The sequence below is a fragment of the Mauremys mutica genome, chromosome 1 (genome assembly GCF_020497125.1).
Source record: "Mauremys mutica isolate MM-2020 ecotype Southern chromosome 1, ASM2049712v1, whole genome shotgun sequence".
In the NCBI taxonomy this organism is placed as follows: Eukaryota; Metazoa; Chordata; order Testudines; family Geoemydidae; genus Mauremys; species Mauremys mutica.
The window spans coordinates 239,997,265-240,019,809 of record NC_059072.1 but is presented as its reverse complement, the minus strand read 5'-3'; the positions used below and the strand labels follow the sequence as shown (position 1 = coordinate 240,019,809).

General features: G+C 44.0%; 1 protein-coding gene across 1 annotated transcript in view; it reads left to right on the top strand.

The window, feature by feature from the left end:
- LOC123363523 (granulocyte-macrophage colony-stimulating factor receptor subunit alpha-like) overlaps window positions 1–16,059 on the top strand; it is a 66,867-nt gene extending 50,808 nt beyond the window's left edge. Inside the window, exons 10-13 of the mRNA XM_045004589.1 lie at window positions 2,497–2,532; window positions 5,259–5,388; window positions 6,909–7,008; window positions 15,060–16,059. Of these exons, the coding sequence (XP_044860524.1) occupies window positions 2,497–2,532; window positions 5,259–5,388; window positions 6,909–7,008; window positions 15,060–15,246 (453 nt within the window). The 3' untranslated portion in view covers window positions 15,247–16,059. The remainder of the gene's footprint in view (window positions 1–2,496; window positions 2,533–5,258; window positions 5,389–6,908; window positions 7,009–15,059) is intronic.
- The last annotated feature ends 6,486 nt before the right edge of the window (window positions 16,060–22,545 follow it).

The window sequence follows — 22,545 nt, the reverse complement described above, 5'->3', positions numbered from 1 at the left end:
TTATGATTATGCTGTCTATATGTATGTATCATTTTGTAGTTGAAGTTATCGGTATTGGCTCTATACTGTCTCTATTTCAAATTTGTGCTGTGCTTCTGGGTGACACCCCAGACAAGTTGGTGTTAGCTCTGCCTAGCCTGCTTGATGGCCCATTAAGGACCATTAGCTACACAACTGACTCATTGAGAGAAGGCAGATACGCCTTGTAACTCAGCAAAGTATGCAGGGACTTGCCCATGTGACTCCAGACTCCATTTCGCTGTAATTTTCCACAGTAAGAACAAAGAAGTGTTCTTACACCTGGGAAGAACCTATAAAAGGCTGATGCCTCATCTCCATCTGGTCTTCAATCCTGCTTCTTACCTCTGGAGGGACTTTGTTACAAACTAAAGCTCTGAACAAAGGACTGATGACCCATCCCAGCGGGGGATGTACTCCAGAGACTTGATTTAAACCTGTAGTTTACTCCATCACTGCTACAAGCCTGAACTAAGAACTGTGCCATTACTGTATATAATTGATTCCATTAAACCAATTCTAGCTCTCATCTATATCCTTTTCCTTTTATGAATAAACCTTTAGATTTTAGATTCTAAAGGATTGGTAACAGCGTGATTTGTGAGTAAGATCTAATTTGTATGTTGACCTGGGTCTGGGGCTTGATTCTTTGGGATCGAGAGAACCTTTTTTCTTCTATTGGGGTGTTGGTTTTCATAAACATTCATCCCCAGGACGAGTGGCACTGGTGGTGATACTGGGAAACTGGAGTGTCTAAGGGAATTGCTTATGTGAGTTGTGGTTAGCCGGTGAGGTGAAACCAAAGTCCTCTTTGTCTGGCTGGTTTGGTTTGCCTTAGAGGTGGAAAAACCCCAGCCTTGGGCTGTAACTGCTCCATTTAAGCGATTTGTCCTGAATTGGCACTCTCAGTTGGGTCCCGCCAGAAACGCATCGTCACAGCTTGTGGGACCTCCCGTGTGGCAAATAGAAGTGTTAGAAGTAGCCAGTCCCACTGCTTGGGGTTGTTGCTGACAAAGTGCGTCAACATCCCCTTCAGGGTCTTATGAAACCGTTCTACTAGATTGGCTGTTTGTGGATGGGACACCGAAGTCTTCAGATACTTGACCTTCTGAATGGAACATAATTCCTGCATCAGTTGGGAAATGAAATTAATCCCTTGGTCTGTTAATATTTCACAGGGAAACCCTACCTGTGAGAAGAGCTTCAAGAGTTCTGGAGCTATAGCTGACGCTTTTGGGAAGTGGAGAGGAAGAGCCTCCAGATACCTGGCTGTGTTGTCTATGCTCACTAGTATATAGTGATGCCCTGCTGCAGTTTTTTCTGAGAGTCCAACCATGTCCACCCCTATTCTTTTTAAGGCGGGTCACAATGAAGGGCAGAGGGACCAAGGGTGCCTTGGTGATCCCTCTGCTGCTAGATAGTTGACACTATAGGCAGGAGGAACAACATTCTCTCACTTCATAGTGCATGTCTGGCCAGTAGGATTGGGCTAATATCTGACCCAATGCCTTTTCTCTCCCTAGGTGTCATGCACGGGGTATGTCATGTGCTTACTGCAACATGGCCTGGTAGCACCTGCATGGTTCTAACAGCTGGTCCTGCACTTCCCCCAGTTGATGATTCTTCTTGATTAGATACAAGCACTCCTTCTTGAGTGCGGGTATTGATTGCCTCCCTGAGACTTTGTCTCTTCTCCATTTATGGGGGCCATTTGCTCATATTTACAGTCAAATAATATCTAGAACTCTTTGAGCCGAGTCCACACCACACAGTAGGAACACCTGGCCTCATTCATACTTTTCATGACTGGGATTTGGCATCCCTACCCTCTGCTTAGCAAGTGAGGTTCTGTTTAGGATGGCTCCCCCCTTTAGGGCATGTTAAGCACAATACTAAGTATGTCTATGCAAACATTGTTTGCTCCTGAAGTCCTTTTCTCTGTGCATCATGACATGTCTGGGGAGAACGCACTCAGACCATGCTTACAGTAGAAAGAACAAAAGGCAAGCAAGAGTAGTCACACATGCACCCAAGGAACCAGCCTTAGTCTCAGCCTCAGTCTCCTCTTCCTTTGTGATGTCACAGTTAAACAGGGCAAGGGTGAGGGAGACTTTATTTCAACACCAGCATCAGGCAATTGCTTGTCTAAGAAAGAAAGAAAGAAAGCTTTGTTTCCTTTCTTTTTTAACCTGAAATGCAAGAAGCCCAAACTTTGAATAAGAAACCAAACTCAGGCGAGTTATTGGAGGAGACTCGCCAGGTTTGCCAATCATTAATTACAACCAAAGATATCTGTATGTGATAGGAGGAAATTTATTGCATAATATTGGAATCTTAGACATTGTAAATTCTAGTTGCACCTTCTTCTGAACCAAGCAAGCAAGTAAATAATCAAAAAGGAAAAGAAGGAAAGAATTGGATTATTACAGAGTAACAAAACAAATACTAAAATAATAAAGATTTTTCTTTGTTTTGCAGGCCAATCCCAAGGAAAGCTGCAACGAGTGTCCTACGGTAACTATTCTCTTCCCATACTAAAATATGGTCTTGTCCCAGCTTAGCATTTAGTCTCATGCAGTGTAAAATATTATTACTACTGCCTAAATAGTTTTGGTGTCAGTATAACACTCAAGTAGCTGTGACCATGGTCACTGGAGGGGCCATTGAGATTGCTCAATCAGGGCCAACTGCAAAGAATGGTGCAGACGATCCCCAAAACCGATGGATTATTCTTCTAATTAGGTTCACCAAATTAGACCACTCAGCTTCTGTAATACCATACTGGTTACCAAGAAGCTAAAATAGAGTTTCCCCCTAAGCAATCCAGCCTTTGGCTCCCACCCAGACAGCCATGTCTGTCATAGATGGTGAGGATTACTTAAAATCTTATTCACCATATATGAAGTTCTATCAGTCCCAGGAGACTGGACACATTAATCACCAGGTAAATGAATATTTCAAATTTGACTCAAGTACACGCTTACAGCTGATTTTTATTAGCTAATTTAAGATTTATTTAAAAACAAAATAAAAAGTTACTTTGGTTACAAGATCATTATACATAAGATATGAATAAAGGTCTTAGGTCAGTTTCATAGCAGAAATGGTGAGCTTCTGATTTGCAAAAAGTCTTTCCAGAATCAGTTTAATAGGTTATAGTCCAAGAGCCAGTCCATGTATAGATTTTGTTCAAATTCTTCCATAAGAATTTGCAGGGACAGTCCAGGATATTTGGATGAAGAATAGGTAATATACATTGTTGCACTGAAGTACATTTCTATTTCCTAAGCACACAACGAGCTGCATTCAGTAGCATAAGGTAATTAACCATTCAAGTAGTTCATAGGTAGTTTACTACAAATTTCAAAGAGAAATAAAGATAATGGTATTATTACACCCCAAATTTCATCTAAATGTTAATATTCCTTTTTCATCCCTGAATCAGTAGAATATAATAACAGTAAGGAACAGACATTTAGCATCCACAAGCTAATCTGGTCACATTTTTAACATCTAACAAGATCTAGGTAAACACAGACAAATATACTCAGTATCTTCTTCTAATTCTCTACTTTCTCTACTTTAACATGGCTTTGATAACTATCAGCAAGGAATGGCCCTGTTTACCATTGCAATGCTTGTCTAATATGTCCTTAAGGTTGATTTTGGGTCACTTAGCCTGCTCATTTTAACCCTCACTGGCTCACTGTCACAGCAGCATACTAAAAGGTATCTTTATGTATCAGTTTTCTTAAATATATCATATTCCAAACTGTTAGGTTAGAATCAAGGATATATGTAATCTGGATTGACCCTTAAAAATGTTAAATTGAGATGCAGACTCCTCTTGGAAATCTTAGACATAGTCTTCAGACCCACAGGTTGAAAATGACTGTTCTACCTATGCTAATGACAACCTTTCACGGACCCCTTAGACATAATCTTAAGACCCCCAAGGGGTCCGTGGACCACAGATTGAAAACCACTGCCCTAGCACTCCACACACCTTTCAAAACCTTCCATTTTCTATTGGTTTCACACACATACTAATACAAATAAAATAAATTCTGTCTCTTTATCATATTTTGATGTTGTTTTGCAAAAGGTGGAAAACAAATTTTGTTCCATTCTTTGCATTACTTTCCCATGTCTGGTAGAAAATAAATAACATAAAACCCAACATCAAAACCTTAGGACCATTTAAATTAGACAAAGAAAACTTCAAGCTCTCTAGGAGCCTCAGTATCTTATTTACTGCGGTTCCAATATATGCCAAGTTATTCACTTTAACAGGAATCTGACCTGTGTACTTCACCTCAATCCAGAAAGCCATCCAAGAGTTAGCAGAACAGTATCTTAAAGGCACTAAATCCTAGTAACATAAAGTAGTGTACGTCTTTACAATATATATGAGCTAATGCGTGGACTCAAACACAGTAATGTCTAGCAGAGACAGTGAATAGCATTGGGAGGACATCTTCTCTGTGTTCTTGTTGCTCCCAGCTTAGGTGGGGGAGGAGAAAGGCAAAGGCATGCTGTCACTGTTCCCTATTTTATATCCTCAATCCATGTGCCTAAAAGACACTTGCCCAAACACGTCCTGGTGGGCTTTGCTGAGTCACTGCGTTGAGCAATGCCCCCTGTGTGGCCTTGTGCAACTGAATCATAGAGTTGAGCTGTCCCCATTGTGTGGTGCTTTGGCAACTATCATTGAATTGTAAATCCTTTAATTATAAGTCCCTGGCTGATTAATGATCATTGAACACATTCCTGGGCAGGAGTCCTTTGTATGTCACTAGCAAATTTACAGCATATTTCAGTAACCCTACAGCAAAATCTCATAACTTCATACACACTGGTGATATAAATATTTGGACAGAACAAGGGGTTTCAGCAGATCGTGACCTTTCATATGATATCTTATATGGCATGCTTTGTATGAAATATCACAACCACATATGAATGATGAATATGAGGGTTTCCTGATGCCTTTTTGAGGTACAGTGTGTCACAACTGTATTCTGTTTCCATAAGCAGGCACAAATATACTCTTTGTAAAGCTGGGATCAACAAATGAAAACGTACATGTTATTAACATCTACATATACAATGAAGACAAGTACTGTGTTTGTACAGTGTCTAGCACAATGGGGCTGCATTCTTGGCTGGCCCTTAGGCACTACCATAATACATGTTGTTTTTATTATTAATAACAATGCTAATAATTGCTTTGTTTCTAGGTACCAGAAACAAGATACACATTTCAGAATTACAATGTCAAAAAAAAATACACCTTGCAAATCAGAGCAAAAGGAGATAGTTGTGTCATAAGCGAGAATTGGGGGGAATGGAGTGAGCCCATTGAGTTTGGTACGGATGGCGAGTATTTCTTTTATTTAATTTTCCCTCGGTAATTACCGGTCTGTTTCACTTACTGTCTCACCTTCACAGACACAAACAAATCTTAATTCTATTCAAATATTTTATTCCTGCCTGCTCAGAAGGAAGTGAGGGAGGATACTATGTACCTTTTAATACTTGGGAAGCACTCAAATACTATGGCAATGAATGCCAGAAAGAGTTAAGGCTGAAATAGCAATAAGGGCTCAGCTACCACGATGAGTGTGGCATATCATATACACATTTTCCTTTGCTACCATCTCATAGTTGTCATCTCTTCTTCCACTTCCATGTCCTCGCTTACTCATCCTCATTCTCTGTATCCGTGTGACAGATTTTCGTTACCAATATGCCTGTGGTGTCAGGTTATCTGGCTGAGGCTGCAGGATTGTTTGGGCAGGAGATGACGAAACACACCAAGTGTTTAAGTTTATAGCTTTATTGATAAAATAATAAAATAACAGCAGTGAGTGTTGGGACTGCTCCCACGTCACTCAAAGGAAGAAAGAAAGCATTAGTACCCCAAGCCCTGACCCAGTTTCATACTCACGCACAACCCAAGCCTGGCCAAGACTGGGTGTAACGTAAGAAGAAGACGGGGAGGGGTGGATGGGAGTTCTTGTCCTGGGCCCAGGTTGTCTGGGGTTTGCTGTGATCTCCTAGTTGCTCCAGCTCTTAGGAGGGTTTTTATGTTCTGGGTTCTTTTGGGGTATTTATTTCAGGGACCTTTGCTCCTGATGCTCTTTGTACCAGTCCAAACCAGCTTTCTGTGGTTTTCTCAACTTTTCCAAAACACAGCAGCTAGACTTTCTTGTCCTCTTTGTTTTTCTCCGTGCTGGCCTTCGCTTGTCTCGCTCATTATGGGCTGCCTCTGCAGGTCTGTTTAGCTGAATTTTTCTTTTTTACGGCTGGTTGGTGGATTCCAGGCCCCTGTCTTTTTCAGCAGGCAGCCAAGCATTGGCTGTGAGCTGCGGCCTTGGGGTGGAGTCAGTGCCTTATCTTTTGCCTGAGCGAGCTAGTGTGTCGAGTTAACCCATTCTCTGCTTTCTTCCTCCTTCCCCCTCTGGCTTCTGCAACTTGCAAAGGAAACTTCCATTCCACACTCACACCCTTGACCCTCCCCAACATGCTTTGCGATGCTTGCAACAGCGTTAGCAACATGTAGTACTTATCTGCTTTCCCAGGGGAACTGAGGGAGGGGGCCATTGGGTTGTGACATCCTCCTCTTTTGTCTTCTGATGGAGTCTTCATAAATTCCTGTGCTCCATGGTCCTGGTTGATCTATGCTTCTGTTGGATTTATAAATTCTATCTGCTCCTCAGTCCTTTACTCAGTAAAGTATCAGACAGAAAAGTATCAGATTACACAAGCAGGCTTATCATGCTGGCATACACTGCTATCAGTCATCTAAGCAGCTATTTGACATAGCCATGTGTGCTCATCTTTACTATGCAAAAAAAGTATAACCTTTGTAACTGTCTTTCTTTAAGGTAACCCAGATGATGCAGTTCTTACATATAAAATTGTTTTACTCCTCATAGCACTTGGAACAATCCTTGTGGCACTGGTAATATTTTTTCTCTGCAAAAGGTAAAACTTTTTGTGACACATATATATACCCCCAAAAAACAACCTTAAGTGCCTGATTTTTTTATTTTATTTTATTTTTTTTGGCAGGGTGATATTTATAAAGGAATTGCAATATATTAGCAGGAACTGCTACCACCAGTTTTTATTAAGGTTGCCCAACTCTGCCCATTCTAAGTCCCCTGTTTTCAGTTGTTTATAACTTTGCCAAACCATTTGGACAGAAATTTTCCATGCTGCATCGAGATGAATTAATCTTCCTTCCTTCCTTCCTTCCTTCCTTCCTTTCCCTATAATGGCTGCTCCCAGCTGCTCTGAGCTGAGGTGGGGCTGAACACCAGAACTGAGATTAGAGAGCCCATCTCCCCTGTCTTCTCAATGACCCCCTGCTAGCACTCAGGCAACATGGAGGAGGGAGGAGTGTGATTCAGATGCAGGGAGATCAAGAGCCTAATGTAAGACATTGCATGAGAAGTCTTGGGGAATAGATTCGGACAAGGAGTGTTGGGGGAAAAACTGGGCCTGGCTGGGCAAAACTACATCTGGGAGCCAAAGAGAGAAATGCGGGAAAGACAGGGAGAGAATGGGTGTGGGGGAAACTGAGATTGGATGAGAAACAGGGTGAGATTGGGACTGGAAACCAGTGGGATGAGGAGAAGGTGTGGAGAGGGGAGAGAGATTTGACAATGAGCTGGGCTGCAGGAGGAGAACTGTGGCTAACAGGGCAATGAGACTGGGACAAGCAGCCAGGGGAGGTGAGAACACTGAGGCCTTGTCTACACTACAGGACTATTTCGAATCTACTTAATTCGAATTTGTGGATTCGACCTTATGAAGTCGAATTTGTGTATCCATACTAAATACACTAATTCGAACTTCTGAGTCCACATTAACGGGGCCGGCGTCGACTTTCGAAGCGGTGCACTGTGGGAAGCTATCCCACAGTTCCCGCAGTCCCCGCTGCCCATTGGAATGCTGGGTAGAGCCCCCAATGCCTGCTGGGGGAAAAAATGTGTCGAGGGTGGTTTTGGGTAACTGTCGTCATTGAACCGTCAATCACGCCCTCACTCCCTCCCTCCCTGAAAGCGCCTGCGGGCAATCTGTTCGTGCACTTTTCTGGTCAGTGACAGCGTGGACGCCACAGCACTGCAAGCATGGAGCCCGCTGCGATCCTCGCCGTTTTCTCCTCCTCGCACTTTATCGTCCACCTCTTCCACATTCAGCTGCTGAGAAATTGGGCTACTTTTCAATGGTTCTGCAAGCACTGGGGGACCATAGGGGACGTTTTACCAACATGAACGTCGTATGGCCGGGCAAGGTTCCTGATGCGTGTGTTCTCAGGAACTGTGGGCTGCTCAGACGCCTGCTGGAAGGTAGTTTCTTCCCGTACCACGAAATAACTGTTGTGGATGTGCATTTGCCTATAGTGATCCTCGGTGACCCAGCCTGCCCGCTAATGCACTTGCTCATGAAGCCCTATACAGGCGCCTGGGACAGCGACAAGGAACTCTTTAAATACCAGCGAGCAGCGTGACCTGTGACTGTTCAGTTTCTTTACAGAGAAGCTGAACCTGCCCCTGTTTCTTTACCCAGTTACTGTTGACTCTCCTCTTCGGTTAAATACCCCGTTCTCCCCGTTTCCTCCACTTCCAAGACACGTGTAAAAATAAAATACATGTCACACTGTTACTGAGCAGAGGTTTCTTTATTCATGACTTTTCGTTAAAGGGTCGAAACTGGAACGCAGACTGCGGTGGGTAGGGTGTGCGCTGATGTAAAGACCGCCTCTAAACTCAAGGAATGACAGGCTCCTGCTCCTACAGCGGTCCGCATTGCCGGACTGCTTGTTTCAACGGAGCCTGCCATCCCTCCTTTTTGGGATTCTGTGTGCGGGGGGCTATGTGGCCTTGTGGCGGAGGAGGACGGATACAGATTCCTCTGCTGCGTGACTCAGCGGTCCACGACAAGGACCGCTGTATAAGATCTGTACCTGCCCTCCCCCGCTAAAAAGTCACATCCCCACCGCCCACACAGAACCTGGAAACCACCTCCCATACCGACCACGGTGCCTGCTGACTGCACTGTGTGTGTTACCCGCTGCTGATCCGGCCCCCGTGTCTGTACCCTGCGAAAGGTGCCTGTCCTATGCAATTAGCAACGCACTTCCCCACGCACCCCATTCAAACACAGTCTTCAGTGAAGAAACATGACGGAAACAGTACTTAACAGCAAAGTATTTTTATTACTTAAGTACACAGTTATGGGATGGGACTGGGATTGGGACTTGTTTGAGTCCGGAAGGGAAGGACTTATGCAAACGTAGGGTAGGAGAGCTTTTGGTTACTTGAGCACTCTGCTGGGGTGCAGTGACAGTATTCACGGCCCAGGGCGGGCATCCTCCTGGTTATTTGAGGTGAGGGGGGAATGTGACTTTGTGGCGGGGGAGGGCAGTTGCAGAGATACTGCCGGGGGCTCTGTCCTGCAGCGGTCCTGCAGAACATACACAAGTCGCCGGAGCGTGTCCGTTTGCTCCCTCAGTAGTACAAGCATTGCTTGAGTCGCCTGCTTCTGTTCCTCACGCCACCTCTCCTCCCATTCGCTGTGTGAGCGCTGGTACAGAGAGACTTTCTCCCTCCACTGCCTCTGCTGGTCCGCCTCGGCTAGGTAGCAGCCCACACATTCATCGAAAATCGTGTCCCTTGTCTTTTTCTTTCGCCGCCTAATCTTCGCCAGCCTCTGCGAGGTGGATGCTGTGGCAGGTCTGGAGACAGTGGAAGCTGTGAGATGGGAAACAGTTAGTTAATTCCTTGCAATGATACTTTTTTGCGAACAATTAACTGAGTCTAGGCTGTCTCTGTGAATTTTTTGTTGAGACCCCTGTGCCTGCTGTTGCACAAATCATTTGCGCGGTGGATTCTGGGTAAATGTCGCCAGTCATTCCTTCCTCCGGGAAAGCAATGGCAGACAATCATTTCGAGCACGTTTTCCATGAAATGCCCTGGCACATGCCATAGCGTGGCAACAATGGACCCTATTTTGCCTTTTGTATATGTCACCGTATGTGTACTGGATGCCGCTGACAGAGGCGGACCAGCAGCGCTACACAGCAGCATGCTTATGCTTTTGCATGACAGCAGCGATGGTTACCAGGCATACTGCACCGTCTACCATACCATGAACTGGTAAGAAGACGGTAATAAGATGGTCATGGTTACCTGTCCTTTTGCACTGCGCCATTTGGTGCTGTCATAAGTGCCCCTGGTCGATCAGCCAGGGGCGCAAAAGCAAAATTTGGGAATGACTCCCCGAGTCAATCCCTCCTTTTTGGGTATCTAAAAATAGAATCAGTCCTGCGTAGATTATGGGCAAGTGTACTAGAGAACCACTGTATCATACAACCAGAGACCACAGCTGCTCTCTGTCCAATCCTGCATAAATTTTGAGCTGAACGCTATTCACAGGGTGTGCTCCTGAAACAACCCCACCTGTTCATTCCATTCTTCCCCCAGCCTTCCTGGGTTCCAATACCATTGTCCCCCCACTTGTGTGATGAAGTAATATAGAATGCATGAATAAGACACAGGTAGTCGTTTGTGAGAAATGAGTGGAAGGAAGCCTCCAGCTGCAATGATAGTCCAGAGATGACATTAAGGGGTGTGGAGGAGGGAGCCACTCATCCCTCTGCTAGTCCAGGGGCAATTGAATCTTTTCTTTACAATGAAGGGTGGGGGCTGATGGAGCTCAGCCCCCTGTTGCAATGATGAGGACGGTTACCAGCCATACTGCACCATCTACCATGAAAAATTAGCAACAGGCGGCCTTGACCGACCTGTTCCAAGCAAGTTGGTACGGTCGTTATGGTTACCAGTCCTTTTGCACTGCCCCATGTGCCAATAGGCTGATGATGAGGATGGATTTCCATCTTATTGTACCATCAGCCATCCATAGCGTGGGGGGAGCAAGGATGTTGGTGTTGAGTGCTGCACCATCGCGTCTATCTGCAGCATTCAGTACAGATACGGTGACATGTAAAAGAGTCAACAGAGGATTGTTTTCCCTTTAACTTCTGGGGGTCGGGGGGCTGCGTAAATTGCCGAGCTATGCCCCGACCCACCGCGGACACTGTGTTTGACCCTAGAAGCATTTGGAGATCAGCCAAGAATGCAAATGCTTTTCGGAGACAGCAGGAACTGTGGGATACCTTGCGTCCTCGTTCCCCCCTCCCTCCATGAGCGTCCATTTGATTCTTTGGCTTTCCGTTACGCTCGTCACGCAGCTGCGTGCTGAGTCTGTGCTATGCCGTCTGTCCGTTTATTTATTAAAAATACTTTGGACCAGGCGTAACGTAACATTTCTTCCCCTACTTAGATGCAGGAGTCTCCGAGCGAGATCACCGTGAGGACGGGCACTGAAGGAGATAGAGAGCGCATGCTGCGTGAAATCTAGCACGAACCACGGACCTATGCAGCCGTGCTCTGGGAGGCAGTGCTCCCTGAATACCGCATGAAAGCCTCGCGCGGAAAAGTGTGCTACCACGGAGCACCCAATAAGGCAGCTCTCCCCAGGAACCTCCTGCTGATGCTTATCGATTAACGGCAGGAGAGCTTCGTGGCATTCTCCCAGGAGGATTTCTGTTCTATCACCATATATACAGAGACCTCCTTTTCACACACTTCAGATTCCTGTTATATTAAGAATAAAAGTTAACATGGTTAAAGCACTTACCGACAGATCCTACCCCTGATTCAGGATCCGGGTTCCTGGCCGGGGAGGGTTGGTAGGGGATCTCCGTGACGGTGATGAATAGATCCTGGCTGTCGGGGAAACCAGCGTTGTAAGCGCTATCGCCTGCCTCGTCCTCCACAAACCCTTCCTCATCTTCCCCGTCCGTGAACATCGTCGAGGAACTGTCCGTCGACACTGTCCCATCATCAGAGTCCACGGTCACTGGTGGGGCAGTGGTGGCAGGCTCCGTAGCGTCCGTTGGCCGCTTTGATTTTTTGGTAGGCTTGTCTGGGGTCCTTGATTTTCACGCGGCGCTGAGTTGCATGACGGCTGTATCCTCTGTCTGGATCATGGCTTTGGAGACCTTCTCGTAGGTCTTTGCATTCCGTTCGTTGGAGCGCAGCTCCGAAAGCACAGACTCCTCGCCCCACACACCGATCAGATCCAAGAGTTCCCGGTCAGTCTATGCCGGGTCCCTCTTTCTATTCAGAGATTACATGAACTCCTCTGCTGGAGAGCTCTGCATTGCTGCCGGTGCTGCGGAGCTCGCCCCGATGTGCAACCAGAACGTCAGATTCAAACCGCCCAGACAGGAAAATGAATTCAAATTTTCGCGGGTCATTTCCTGTGTGGCTGGGCAGAGAATCCAAGCTCGGGCTGCTGTCCAGAGCGTCAACAGAGTGGTGCAGTGTGGGATAGCTCCCGGAGCTACTAAGTTCGATTTCCATCCACACCTAGCCTAATTCGAACTAGCCATGTCGAATTTAGCGTTACTCCACCTGCCGGGGTGGAGTACCAAATTCGAACTAAAGAGCCCTCTAGTTCGAATTAAATGGCTTCCTGGTGTGGACGGTTGAGCGGTTAGTTCGAATTAACGCTGCTAAATTCGAATTAAAGTCCTAGTGTAGACCAGGCCTGAGATTGGACGAGAAGCCCCAGGAGAGAGACTGGGAGCAGGGGAGGAAACTGGGACTGGCTGAGCAAGACAACTGGGGACAAGGAACTCAGGCATGAGGAGAGGGAGGACTAGTAATGGCTGGGCAAGGAGGTTGGGAGATGGAGAGGATAGTGGCTGGGCCTTACTGGACAAAGAGCCTGGGATTGGGATCAGATGGCTAAGGAGTGGAGACTGGAACAGGCTAGTGAGGAGAATGGGAGTGGTAACTAGTGGTGGGATAGAGATAGGACTGTGAGAGGGACAGGTTGTGGGGAATGGGGAAGAAGGGGTAAAGCCAGTGGGGGATGGACAGAAGAGTCTCTGCCCTCCGGAGCCTGAAATGGAACCCAAGATCCCTGAGTCTCATCATTCCCTTGCTGTCAGCAAAATCTGTGAACCCCACTGGCAAAGTGTCACATCTCCCTCTAATGTTGGTCCACAGAGGATAACAATCTACTATTGGTATCAGTTATCTATTAGCTGAAATGGCAGAGGTCTATGTGGTGGAGGTTGAAAGGTTCCAAACCTGCTGATGATCCATGAAGGTGTCAATCTGATGCCATATGATGGAATTTCTGGTTTTTTTCAACTGCCTTTTTTAAAAACTTAGGCAATTACACACCAAAAATCCATTAAATCACATTAATGTGATAAAGTCAAGCACTCAGAAGTTAGAAAATGGCAACTTGTACAACCTTGATTTATCATCCTTCTGCATATGCTTTATGATACAGTCTTTAATTGCATGATCACATACTATTTTTTCCACAGGACCTCTGCTTCATTCAGTGCACAGAATGGTGCACATTTAATGAACCGCTAGTCATTATTTTGTTTTATCCTCATTATTCAGTCTGTGGGCCCCAGGCCTTTTTTACTGCACAATATTCTAATCCTGCTGTGAAGACAGAATTACTGATTTTTAATAGGCTTTTACATGGTGCTCATTACTATAGTATCTTCCCTAGAGTGCTTCATAAATATTAATGAATTTATTTTCACAATACCCCTGTAAGATGAAAGGGACTATTTTATTCCCATTTTACAGAAGAGGGAAGAAGAGGCACAGAGAGGTTAAGGTCATAACTAACCACTAATTTTGGATGCTCAATCTGAGACATCTAGGACCTTTTTTTTCAGAATACTCAAGAGTTATATAGAACTTCATGTGTTCAAAGTGAAGTTTCCATTGACTTCAGTTGCAGTTGTGAGTGCTCAGCACTTCTGCAGCTCAGACCAAGGATTTCAAGTCAGGTACTCTTAAAAAGTGGAACACACAATTAGTGACCACCTGTGGAAAGTTTAATTTAAGTGAGCACAGAATCTCATAGGAACTCTGGCAGAGGCAGGGATAGAATTCAGTTTTTGAGGGCATCGTTCAACTGCCTCAACCTGGAGACCACCTTTTCTCTTCCTGTGAGCCCTGCCTCATTTCACTGCACACCTTCCAAATTCTGCAACAAATGAGCCAGGGAACCTACACACAGTAGTCTCATTCACTACACAACCCTGAGCAGGTCCAGCCTGTGAATTAAATGAGGCAGGAGTTCTGAAAAATAATATAAGATTATGTAATTAAAGACTATATTGTAATGCATGCACACAAGAGGGCAGAACTAAGATTGCCCAGGCAACCTTAACTCTGGCATTTCCTAACCTATGAGTGCTTGACTTTGCAATCTTAATAATGTGCAGTCACATACAAAAATTATCTTTTCTACAGTTTTGTATCCCAAAAAGCTTGCAATCTAATTTATATAAGTAAACACCTGGAGTAGTGAAATCAGTGACATGTCTATAACTATGCTTTCCTATTTATTAAATCCTATCAAATAATATTTGTACTCTTTCTTTAACACTGTAGCAGGAAGCCAGGTCAGTTGGATGGCAGTGGAGCAAGTTTTGGGCAGAAGGTCTACAAGTGAAACAGAAGAGCTTTAATAAGGATCCTAATTCTCCATTGCCCTGCACCTGTGTGGTTATTTACACTAATGCAAAATAAATCTAAATTACTATCATTTCTATTTGATAGCATTTTACATTTACTTTGCAATGATGTAAATGGCATCATAAAGTTCAGGGCAATGGAGAATCAGGCCTAAAATGGTTTTCTTATTCTAATCAAGTTCCTTATTCAGTATTAGAAGAGAGTGACTTTCTGTTTGTTTTTTTTTAACCAGTCACAAGTAGTAGTAATCAAAATTCTAAACAATCAATTGATGTTAATCCACTCTACACTAACCAAGCATAAATTTTCAGTTCCTCCACTGATTCATTGTACCTTGAAAAGGGAAAATAAGAAATGCCTCAAACATGTAATAGAACAGAAAATATTTGTGCATGTTCTGTACCCATCTGTTTTTTTCTTCACCATTTCTTCTTGTTCCCAAAGATACTGCAGTTTGAAAAAAATGTTTTCTCCAGTTCCGCAACCAAAAAACAAATTTGGGGAACTTTTCCAAATATCCGATAAACATATACAGGTAAGTTTTCCTTATGTAAAATGTGTTGATTGTAAGGATCTATCACAGACTGGAAGGTCTGACACAAAAAGTCGAGGTTTGCATTTCAATTTATAAACATTAAGAGAGTTTGATGTGAATTCTTCTTTGCTGTTGTTCAGTGTTGTGTGCTGTTAAACAATTGTTCCAGCCCACTGGTTCTCCCATTCTAATGCTGAGTGACTATTGATACTGGTCAATTACAGGTAATTCTGACCAGTGTCACGTGACTAGGGCCAAAACATAAAGATAATTCTTTTGCCAGTCCTGCAGTTTTGCTTCTTCATACAGTCTTAACATGCTTGAATAAAGACTGCAGAACTTCCATTCACATTAATTGGAGTTTTGCCTGAGTAAAAACTGTGAGAACCAAAGTGTTTCATCCTTTATCTACAATCTATTTGGGTTAATAGAAAACTACACATCAGAGAGATGTTCACAGACTGAGAATAACTTTATTTTTCTTTACCATGTCTGGGAGAACTCAAAGAGAAGTTCAGAATTCAAATCACCTCCTTTACTTTTATTCAGTGTGACATGGCTAGTTGACATTTAGCTCTTGACCATCACGTCAATAGTGTTGAAATAAACATGATTGGCTCTTAGCTGGAAGATATGAATGTATTGTTTTCTGGACACATTTTTACATTGCAAAACAATATAATGTTGATTTTGCCTTTGAGGTATCATAATACTGGTGTACCAATGTTGTTTTCCTCTTAATGATAACTCTCTGATAACCAAGAGGTGGGATCATAAAGAAAAATTAAAGGGAAAAAATGAAATATTTCCATTAAATACCTTTAACCATTAAATGAATAAACTGAAGTCTCAAGTGGTAAATCTCTAGTTAATCTCATGTATGAAACTAAGGGAGATTTTATTTCCTCTCTTCAATAGAGGGAATGGATGGATCTACCACCCACAAAATATGAAACTGAAGAAATAACCACCGTTGAAGAAATTAAGTAACTTCTAAAAGCAAAATGAAGCATTTGGATTCCTCAACTCAAACAACTACAAATCCTCATGGCAATTTTGTATGTTTGCACACTCGCTCCCTTTCTCTCCCCTACAAATGTTGCCTGACACTTCTGTTATAAGACCCTCTTTCAGTTTCTTATAACTTTGTCAAATCTGAATAATTTGGACAGAAGCTTTTCCATGCTGCGTGTCTGCTTGAGGGTGAATATTCTTGGAGTGTTTAAAAAAAACAAAACATTTCAGTAATTTGTTAGAACAACTTTAGGGAAAAAAATGTTATTTTGCCCATACTAAAAGACCTCTTACAACCTTTTCATTGACAATCTCTAGTACCTCCCTGCCTGCTTTGAAACTGGTGGAAATTCAGCAGGGGTGTTGCTGTGGTGACAAGAATGTGCTTTATTCATCCTTAAGAATATCAACCCAAATTTGGCCAAGTTATTAACCGTTGAAAAATGATGGTTCACACATGCTAAGTAGAGACTTGTTAAAGAGTTTGGCAGCCAAACTTCTTTAAGTCCTCACATCAGACTATGTCTAAATCTTGGTGATTCTTTCTGCATAAAATCTCTAAGATGCATCTTTTTCTATCCATCCTCACAGCTAAAATTCTAATCCAGGCCCTCATGATCTTACGACTTGATTATTATTTTTCTCTGGCATTAAGAAATGCAACCTTTACCCACTTTTATCCATTCAGAATGCTGCTGCAAAGATCACTTATTTAGATCCTACCCCATTTATATTGTTGTTCACTCTTTTAGGTGTCCAATCACTGCTAACCTTTCTGGTGAAAACTGAAACAAAAAAGGCATTTAATACATGGGTCATTGCTGTGTTTTCTGTTATTGTCGTTCCCTCCTCATTAAATAGTCGGCCTACCATAGAATCATAGAATATTAGGGTTGGAAGAGACTTCAGGAGGTCATCTAGTCCAATCCCCTGCTCAAAGCAGGACCAGCACCAACTAAATCATCCCAGCCAGGGCTTTATCAAGCTGGGCCTTAAAAACCTCTAAGGATGGAGATTCCACCACCTCCCGAGGTAACCCATTCCAGTGGTTCACCACCCTCCTGGTAAAATAGTGTTTCCTAATATCCAACCTAGACCTCCCCCACTGCAACTTGAGACCATTGCTCCTTGTTCTGTCATCTGCCACCACTGAGAACAGCCGAGCTCCATCCTCTTTGGAACCCCACTCCAGGTAATTGAAGGCTGCTATCAAATCCCCCCTCGCTCATCTCTTCTGCAGACTAAATAACCCCAGTTCCCTCAGCCTCTCCTCGTAAGTCATGTGCCCAGCCCCCTAATTTTTTTCTTTGCCCTCCACTGGACTCTCTACAATTTGTTCACATCCCTTCTGTAGTGCTGGGACCAAAACTGGACACAATACTCCATGTGTGGCCTCACCAGTGCCAAATAGAGGGGAATAATCACTTCCCTCGATCTGCTGGCAATGCTTCTACTAATACAGCCCAATGTGCCATTGACCTTCTTGGCAACAAGGGCACACTGCTGACTCATATCCAGCTTCTCGTCCACTGTAATCCCCAAGTCCTTTTCTGCAGAACTGCTACTTAGCCAGTTGGTCCCCAGCCTGTAGCGGTGCATGGGATTCTTCCTTCCTAAGTGCAGAACTCTGCACTTGTCCTTGTTGAACCTCATCTGATTTCTTTTGGCCCAATCCAATTTGTCTAGCTCATCTTGGACCCTATCCCTACCCTCCAGCGTATCTACCTTTCCCCCCATCTTAGTGTCATCTGCAAACTTGCTGAGGGTGCAATTCATCCCATCATCTGGATCATTAATAAAGATGTTGAAAAAAACGGCCTCAGATCTAATCCCTGTCCTTGGTCTTTCTCTCCCTTCTAATTTATTTGTAAAATGTTTTCTTGTTACACTTGATGTCCCTAGTTAGGCCAAGGAACAAAATGAGATTAAACTTTAGAATTTTGTCCCTATATGCTTGTGTTGGGTTTTTTTAATTGTAAGCCTTCTGACAGGTGGAGCCGGCAGCAGCCAGGGCAGAGTTCAATATCTAAGGGTTCCTTTTCCACACTACAACACAGAACCAACCTGAGCCTCTACCCAATAACACATCACCCCTGGTGCCTGAAAGGCAATACTTCCCCACTCGCAAACACACAGTCTGAGTGTAGAAAAGAAACTTTTAATGAAAGGAGAGAAGTCACTCAACAATAATTAGGGAAAATGCCACAAGCAGGATTTATAAACCTAAAACTGTGAGGACACCCACCCCAGAGTGTGTGGGGCAGCATCTTCTGCCTCATGTTCTACAACCAAAAGTTCCTTTACTGTGCCCCCCTCTGCTCCCTCACCATATCCCATTCACAGTAGTTGTCCTTGGTCATTGAGGACCCAGGGTTCAGAGCTGCATCTGTGTGAGTCCACCTCCCACCCGGTGAAAAAGACACCTGGTTTGCTCTGCCATCTGAGCACTTGCTCTGGCTGGCCGCCTCGCCAGCCGCTGCTCCTCACCACCTGGCCGCCCTGCCAGCTGCTGCTTTTTGTTGCCTCCCGCTGGGCAACTGCTCACTTTTGCCGGCCAACTGCTTTCCACTTTCACTGGTCACTCCCACCAGCCGCCCATCAGTCACCTTCTGCTGCCACTTGCCTCTCTACTGTGACCACTGTAGGTCAGTCTCTTAGTGATTTTTTTAAGCTCGTAGTAGGTTGGGCAGAAACACTGCTCTACCACAAGTGATTTCAGCTCTTATTGAGTACTTAGCATAACAAAAGGCTCCTAATAAAGCCTATTTAGCTTTATCTTTAAACACTGGGGAGGAACAAGTTAAACCAGACCAGGGACCCTTAAGGAAAGTCCACACCTCCTGGCTGGGATACCTATCCCCACCCCTCTTATTTTCACAACGCTCTGGCATTCGAGCACCTGGCTTAACGAGGTCCTTTCAGCTGAGGGTGACCCCCTCATTTGGGACAGGTTAATCACAGTCCTGCTCCCCTTTATTCATACAAGGACACCATTGATAACAGCATTTAATTCCCCTGCATTCAGTACTAAAGTGATTTGTAACCCAACACTGGCCAAAGTTGATCACTTTGAGCAACACCGCACTATCTGCTGGATATCTAAACAGAGTAGGTGTGTTTGCGCAAATACAGCTTGCTCCTGAAGTCTCTCTCTCCCCCATTTAGCTGTCAGGGGAGAGTTCATTCAGACCTTGCTTACATCATATTCATCCTTTGTAATTAGACTTAGAGTCATACAAAGAGTGGAAACTTTTTCAAGTCATTGAAGATCTCTTGGTTAAGCCTAATAACTAGGTCAACATACAGTATTCATAAATTATTAGTGGCTCCACTTCCATCAGCCTTTTCCTGTAAGTTTCCTCCTGGCTGCCAGGAGACACTGTGGTGCCTGACACAGGAACTGAGAGCAGGGAGACTCTCCTGTGTTCTCTGACATCCAGGAGGAATCAGCCTGATTGGAATGCAGAGGGGGCAGAGACAGGGTCCAGGAAGGGGTAGGCCAGGGCAGAGGTAGTCTGTACTGCAGCAGGGTTGAAATGGGGCAGGCTTTGGAGAGATGGGGATAAGGGCTGAGACCAGCTGAAGGAGTGCATTCTAAGGGCAGGGGTAGAGTGAAAAGGGAAAGTGTCTGTAACCACTAGAGAACACTCTTCCCCCCTCCTCCCCCAAGCCTGGACTAGAATCAGGGATTCTTGAGTCTGATCATTCTTCTGCTGTCTAGCAAGTATTTATGAAACCCACTGGCAAAGTCTCTTATCTCACTTTTGTGGCTGGTCCACGTAGCAGTAGCTGGTGGTTATTTTCTATGTTACTCCATTGTATTTTAAGTGGTAGAAATCAGTGTTCTGGATCTAAAGGTTACAGTCTTTGCTGATAACCCATGTAAAGGGTCTATATGATTCCACACAACTCAATTTGTTAAGTTTATTTTCAGTTTGGTTTTTTGTTTTTTGAAACCTAGGAAATTCATATAAAACTGTTAAAAGAAAATTAACATACATTGCAAAGCAGTGCACTCATACATAAGGAAATGTCTGAATAAAGGCTGCCTGTCAAATCTAAATTTGACCCCTTGTGCATAAGAATTGAGTCTTTAATAATATGATCATATTCTATATTTTTCCCACAAGACCACAGCTTCATTTGGTGTGCAAGACAGATGTTGCTCACTGAGCTGATAGCTATTCAATTTTTTTTTAAACTCAGTACTAAACATGTGCTTACCTCTGTTTCACAAACATTAACAAATTTATCTTCATAATATGCCAGTGAAGAAAGGTGGTATTACTAGCCCCTTTACAGAAGTGCAACTGAAGAGCAGAAAAAAAAATAAGGCTAAAATTAGTCACATGTCCACTAATTTTGGATGCCCAACTTGAGATGTTTAGGGCCTGATTTTTCAAGGTACATGTCCTATTCCCATTAAACTGAGTTGGCACATACATAACCAGGGTGTAAAAAAAAAAAAAAAAATTTGTAATGTCCAGTGAAACACATATGTGAAAATTAAGAGGGAGGAAAGTATTAAATATGCATATAATTGAAATATTTAAAGGCCAGCTTTGTGAAGACTGGCTAGTTTTTATACATTTTGAAACTTTCTCTTATCCAGCATGTACAGCTGATCCAAAAGACTGACTAATGGCAGTAGTAGGTGAGTTCCAATTATAAACTCTTTCTGAGTGTAAATTTCTGAATATCTCAGTGTTGCCCATTTTCCTAGGTGTTTTTTTTTTTTAAATTTAACTGTGATTGGATACATTTGAATAGAAATTGGTTCTTGCAATAATACAGAAAACAAAAGTTTTTAAATGTCTCATTTATTGTTTGAGTTTTATGTTCCCACACTGTATAATCACACAAAGCTGCTGTTGCTAAATAGGATAAAGAATCATAGAAAGCATGAAAAGTGATACAGGCAGAGATGAAGGGGATACGAGTTCCATCAACACTCCCTTAAAAAATTGGGTCCCCCTCCTCCAGTTAGTGTTTGTATATATATATATATATATATATAAAAATACATAAAAATATATAATATATAAACATTTCAATACCATACCAATCACAGTGGCTGCTCCAGTGCTAGCAGCAGATTTTGGTCTTTTCTTACTGAGGAGTGCTGACAATTACTTGGTGTACCTTTTGTATTCTCTCCACCTTCATTACCAATGGCCCCTAAAGGAGGAAACTAGGATGGATCCTGTTTATTTTTAACTGCTTTAATAAGTAGTCTTGACATCTGAAACAGCAGCTTGCAATGAGAACCCAACACCACAGGACCTGTCAGCTCTGCAGAAACTAGTATGAGAAATAACACCATTAAGTATGTTGAAGATAACCAACATACTTGCTAGCAGTAATACCTGCAGGAGTTAATCATGTTTGTTACTGGAAGATGTACCATGTATCTAAGGAATGTGATTACATTACATAAAAACCTTAAAATCAATGGCTAACTGGTACTGGAAGAAATCCAGCTTCAACTCTGAAAAAAGTCTGTGAACCTCAAGCCTCCAGAAGTATCATTAGTCAAATCATAGACCAAGTGGCCTGAGCATTTAGTGCCCAGGGTTATACTATAGGTTGTACCAGGGGTGGTCAAAATACAGACCAAGGGACAAAGCTGGCCCATCTAACATTTCTGTCCAGCCCACCAGGCTCTTTGGCTTCCCCCTCGCAACCTCCAGGCCGCTAAAAGTACCGTGGTGCAGTGGGGTGCTCAGGCAGGCTGCCTGGCTGCTGTGGCCCCACACCACTCTCGGAAGCGGCCGGCTGCTGCTGGCAGCGGCATGTCTCTGCGTGCCTCTGGTGGGGAGGTGGGAGGAGGCTCCGTATACTGCCCCCATCCCCATCCTCACAGCTTCCATTGGCTGGAAACCAGCTAATGGGAGTTGCGGAACCAATGCTTGCAGGCACCAGCACCATATGGAGACCTGCTGCCCCCCTCCCGGCAAGAGGCATGCAGAGACATGCCACGGTGCCAGCAGCTGGCCACTTCCTGGAGCAGGGTGGGGCCACAGCCTGCAGGCAGCCTGCCTAAGCCCTGTTGCACTGCCAGCTGGGAGCCACGTGTATAAGCACCTCCCGGCCAGAGACTTCACCACACCCCCTCCCGAAACCCAGCCCCTGGTCAGAACCCCCTCCTGCACCAAACTCCCTTTCAGAGCTCATACGCCAACACTGCACCAGCCCAAAGGTCTCTCCTGCACCCAAACTCCCTCCCAGACCTGAACCCCCTCCATTAACATAGTAGAAATGTGAGGCCCCTGATGCCATATCAAAATTCAGAGTGGCCCCACTGTGAAAATTATTGCCCACCCCAGGTTATATTAATGGCTCCCAGCCTTTTCCCATGGAGTGCGCCTGTGTCCTAAAAGA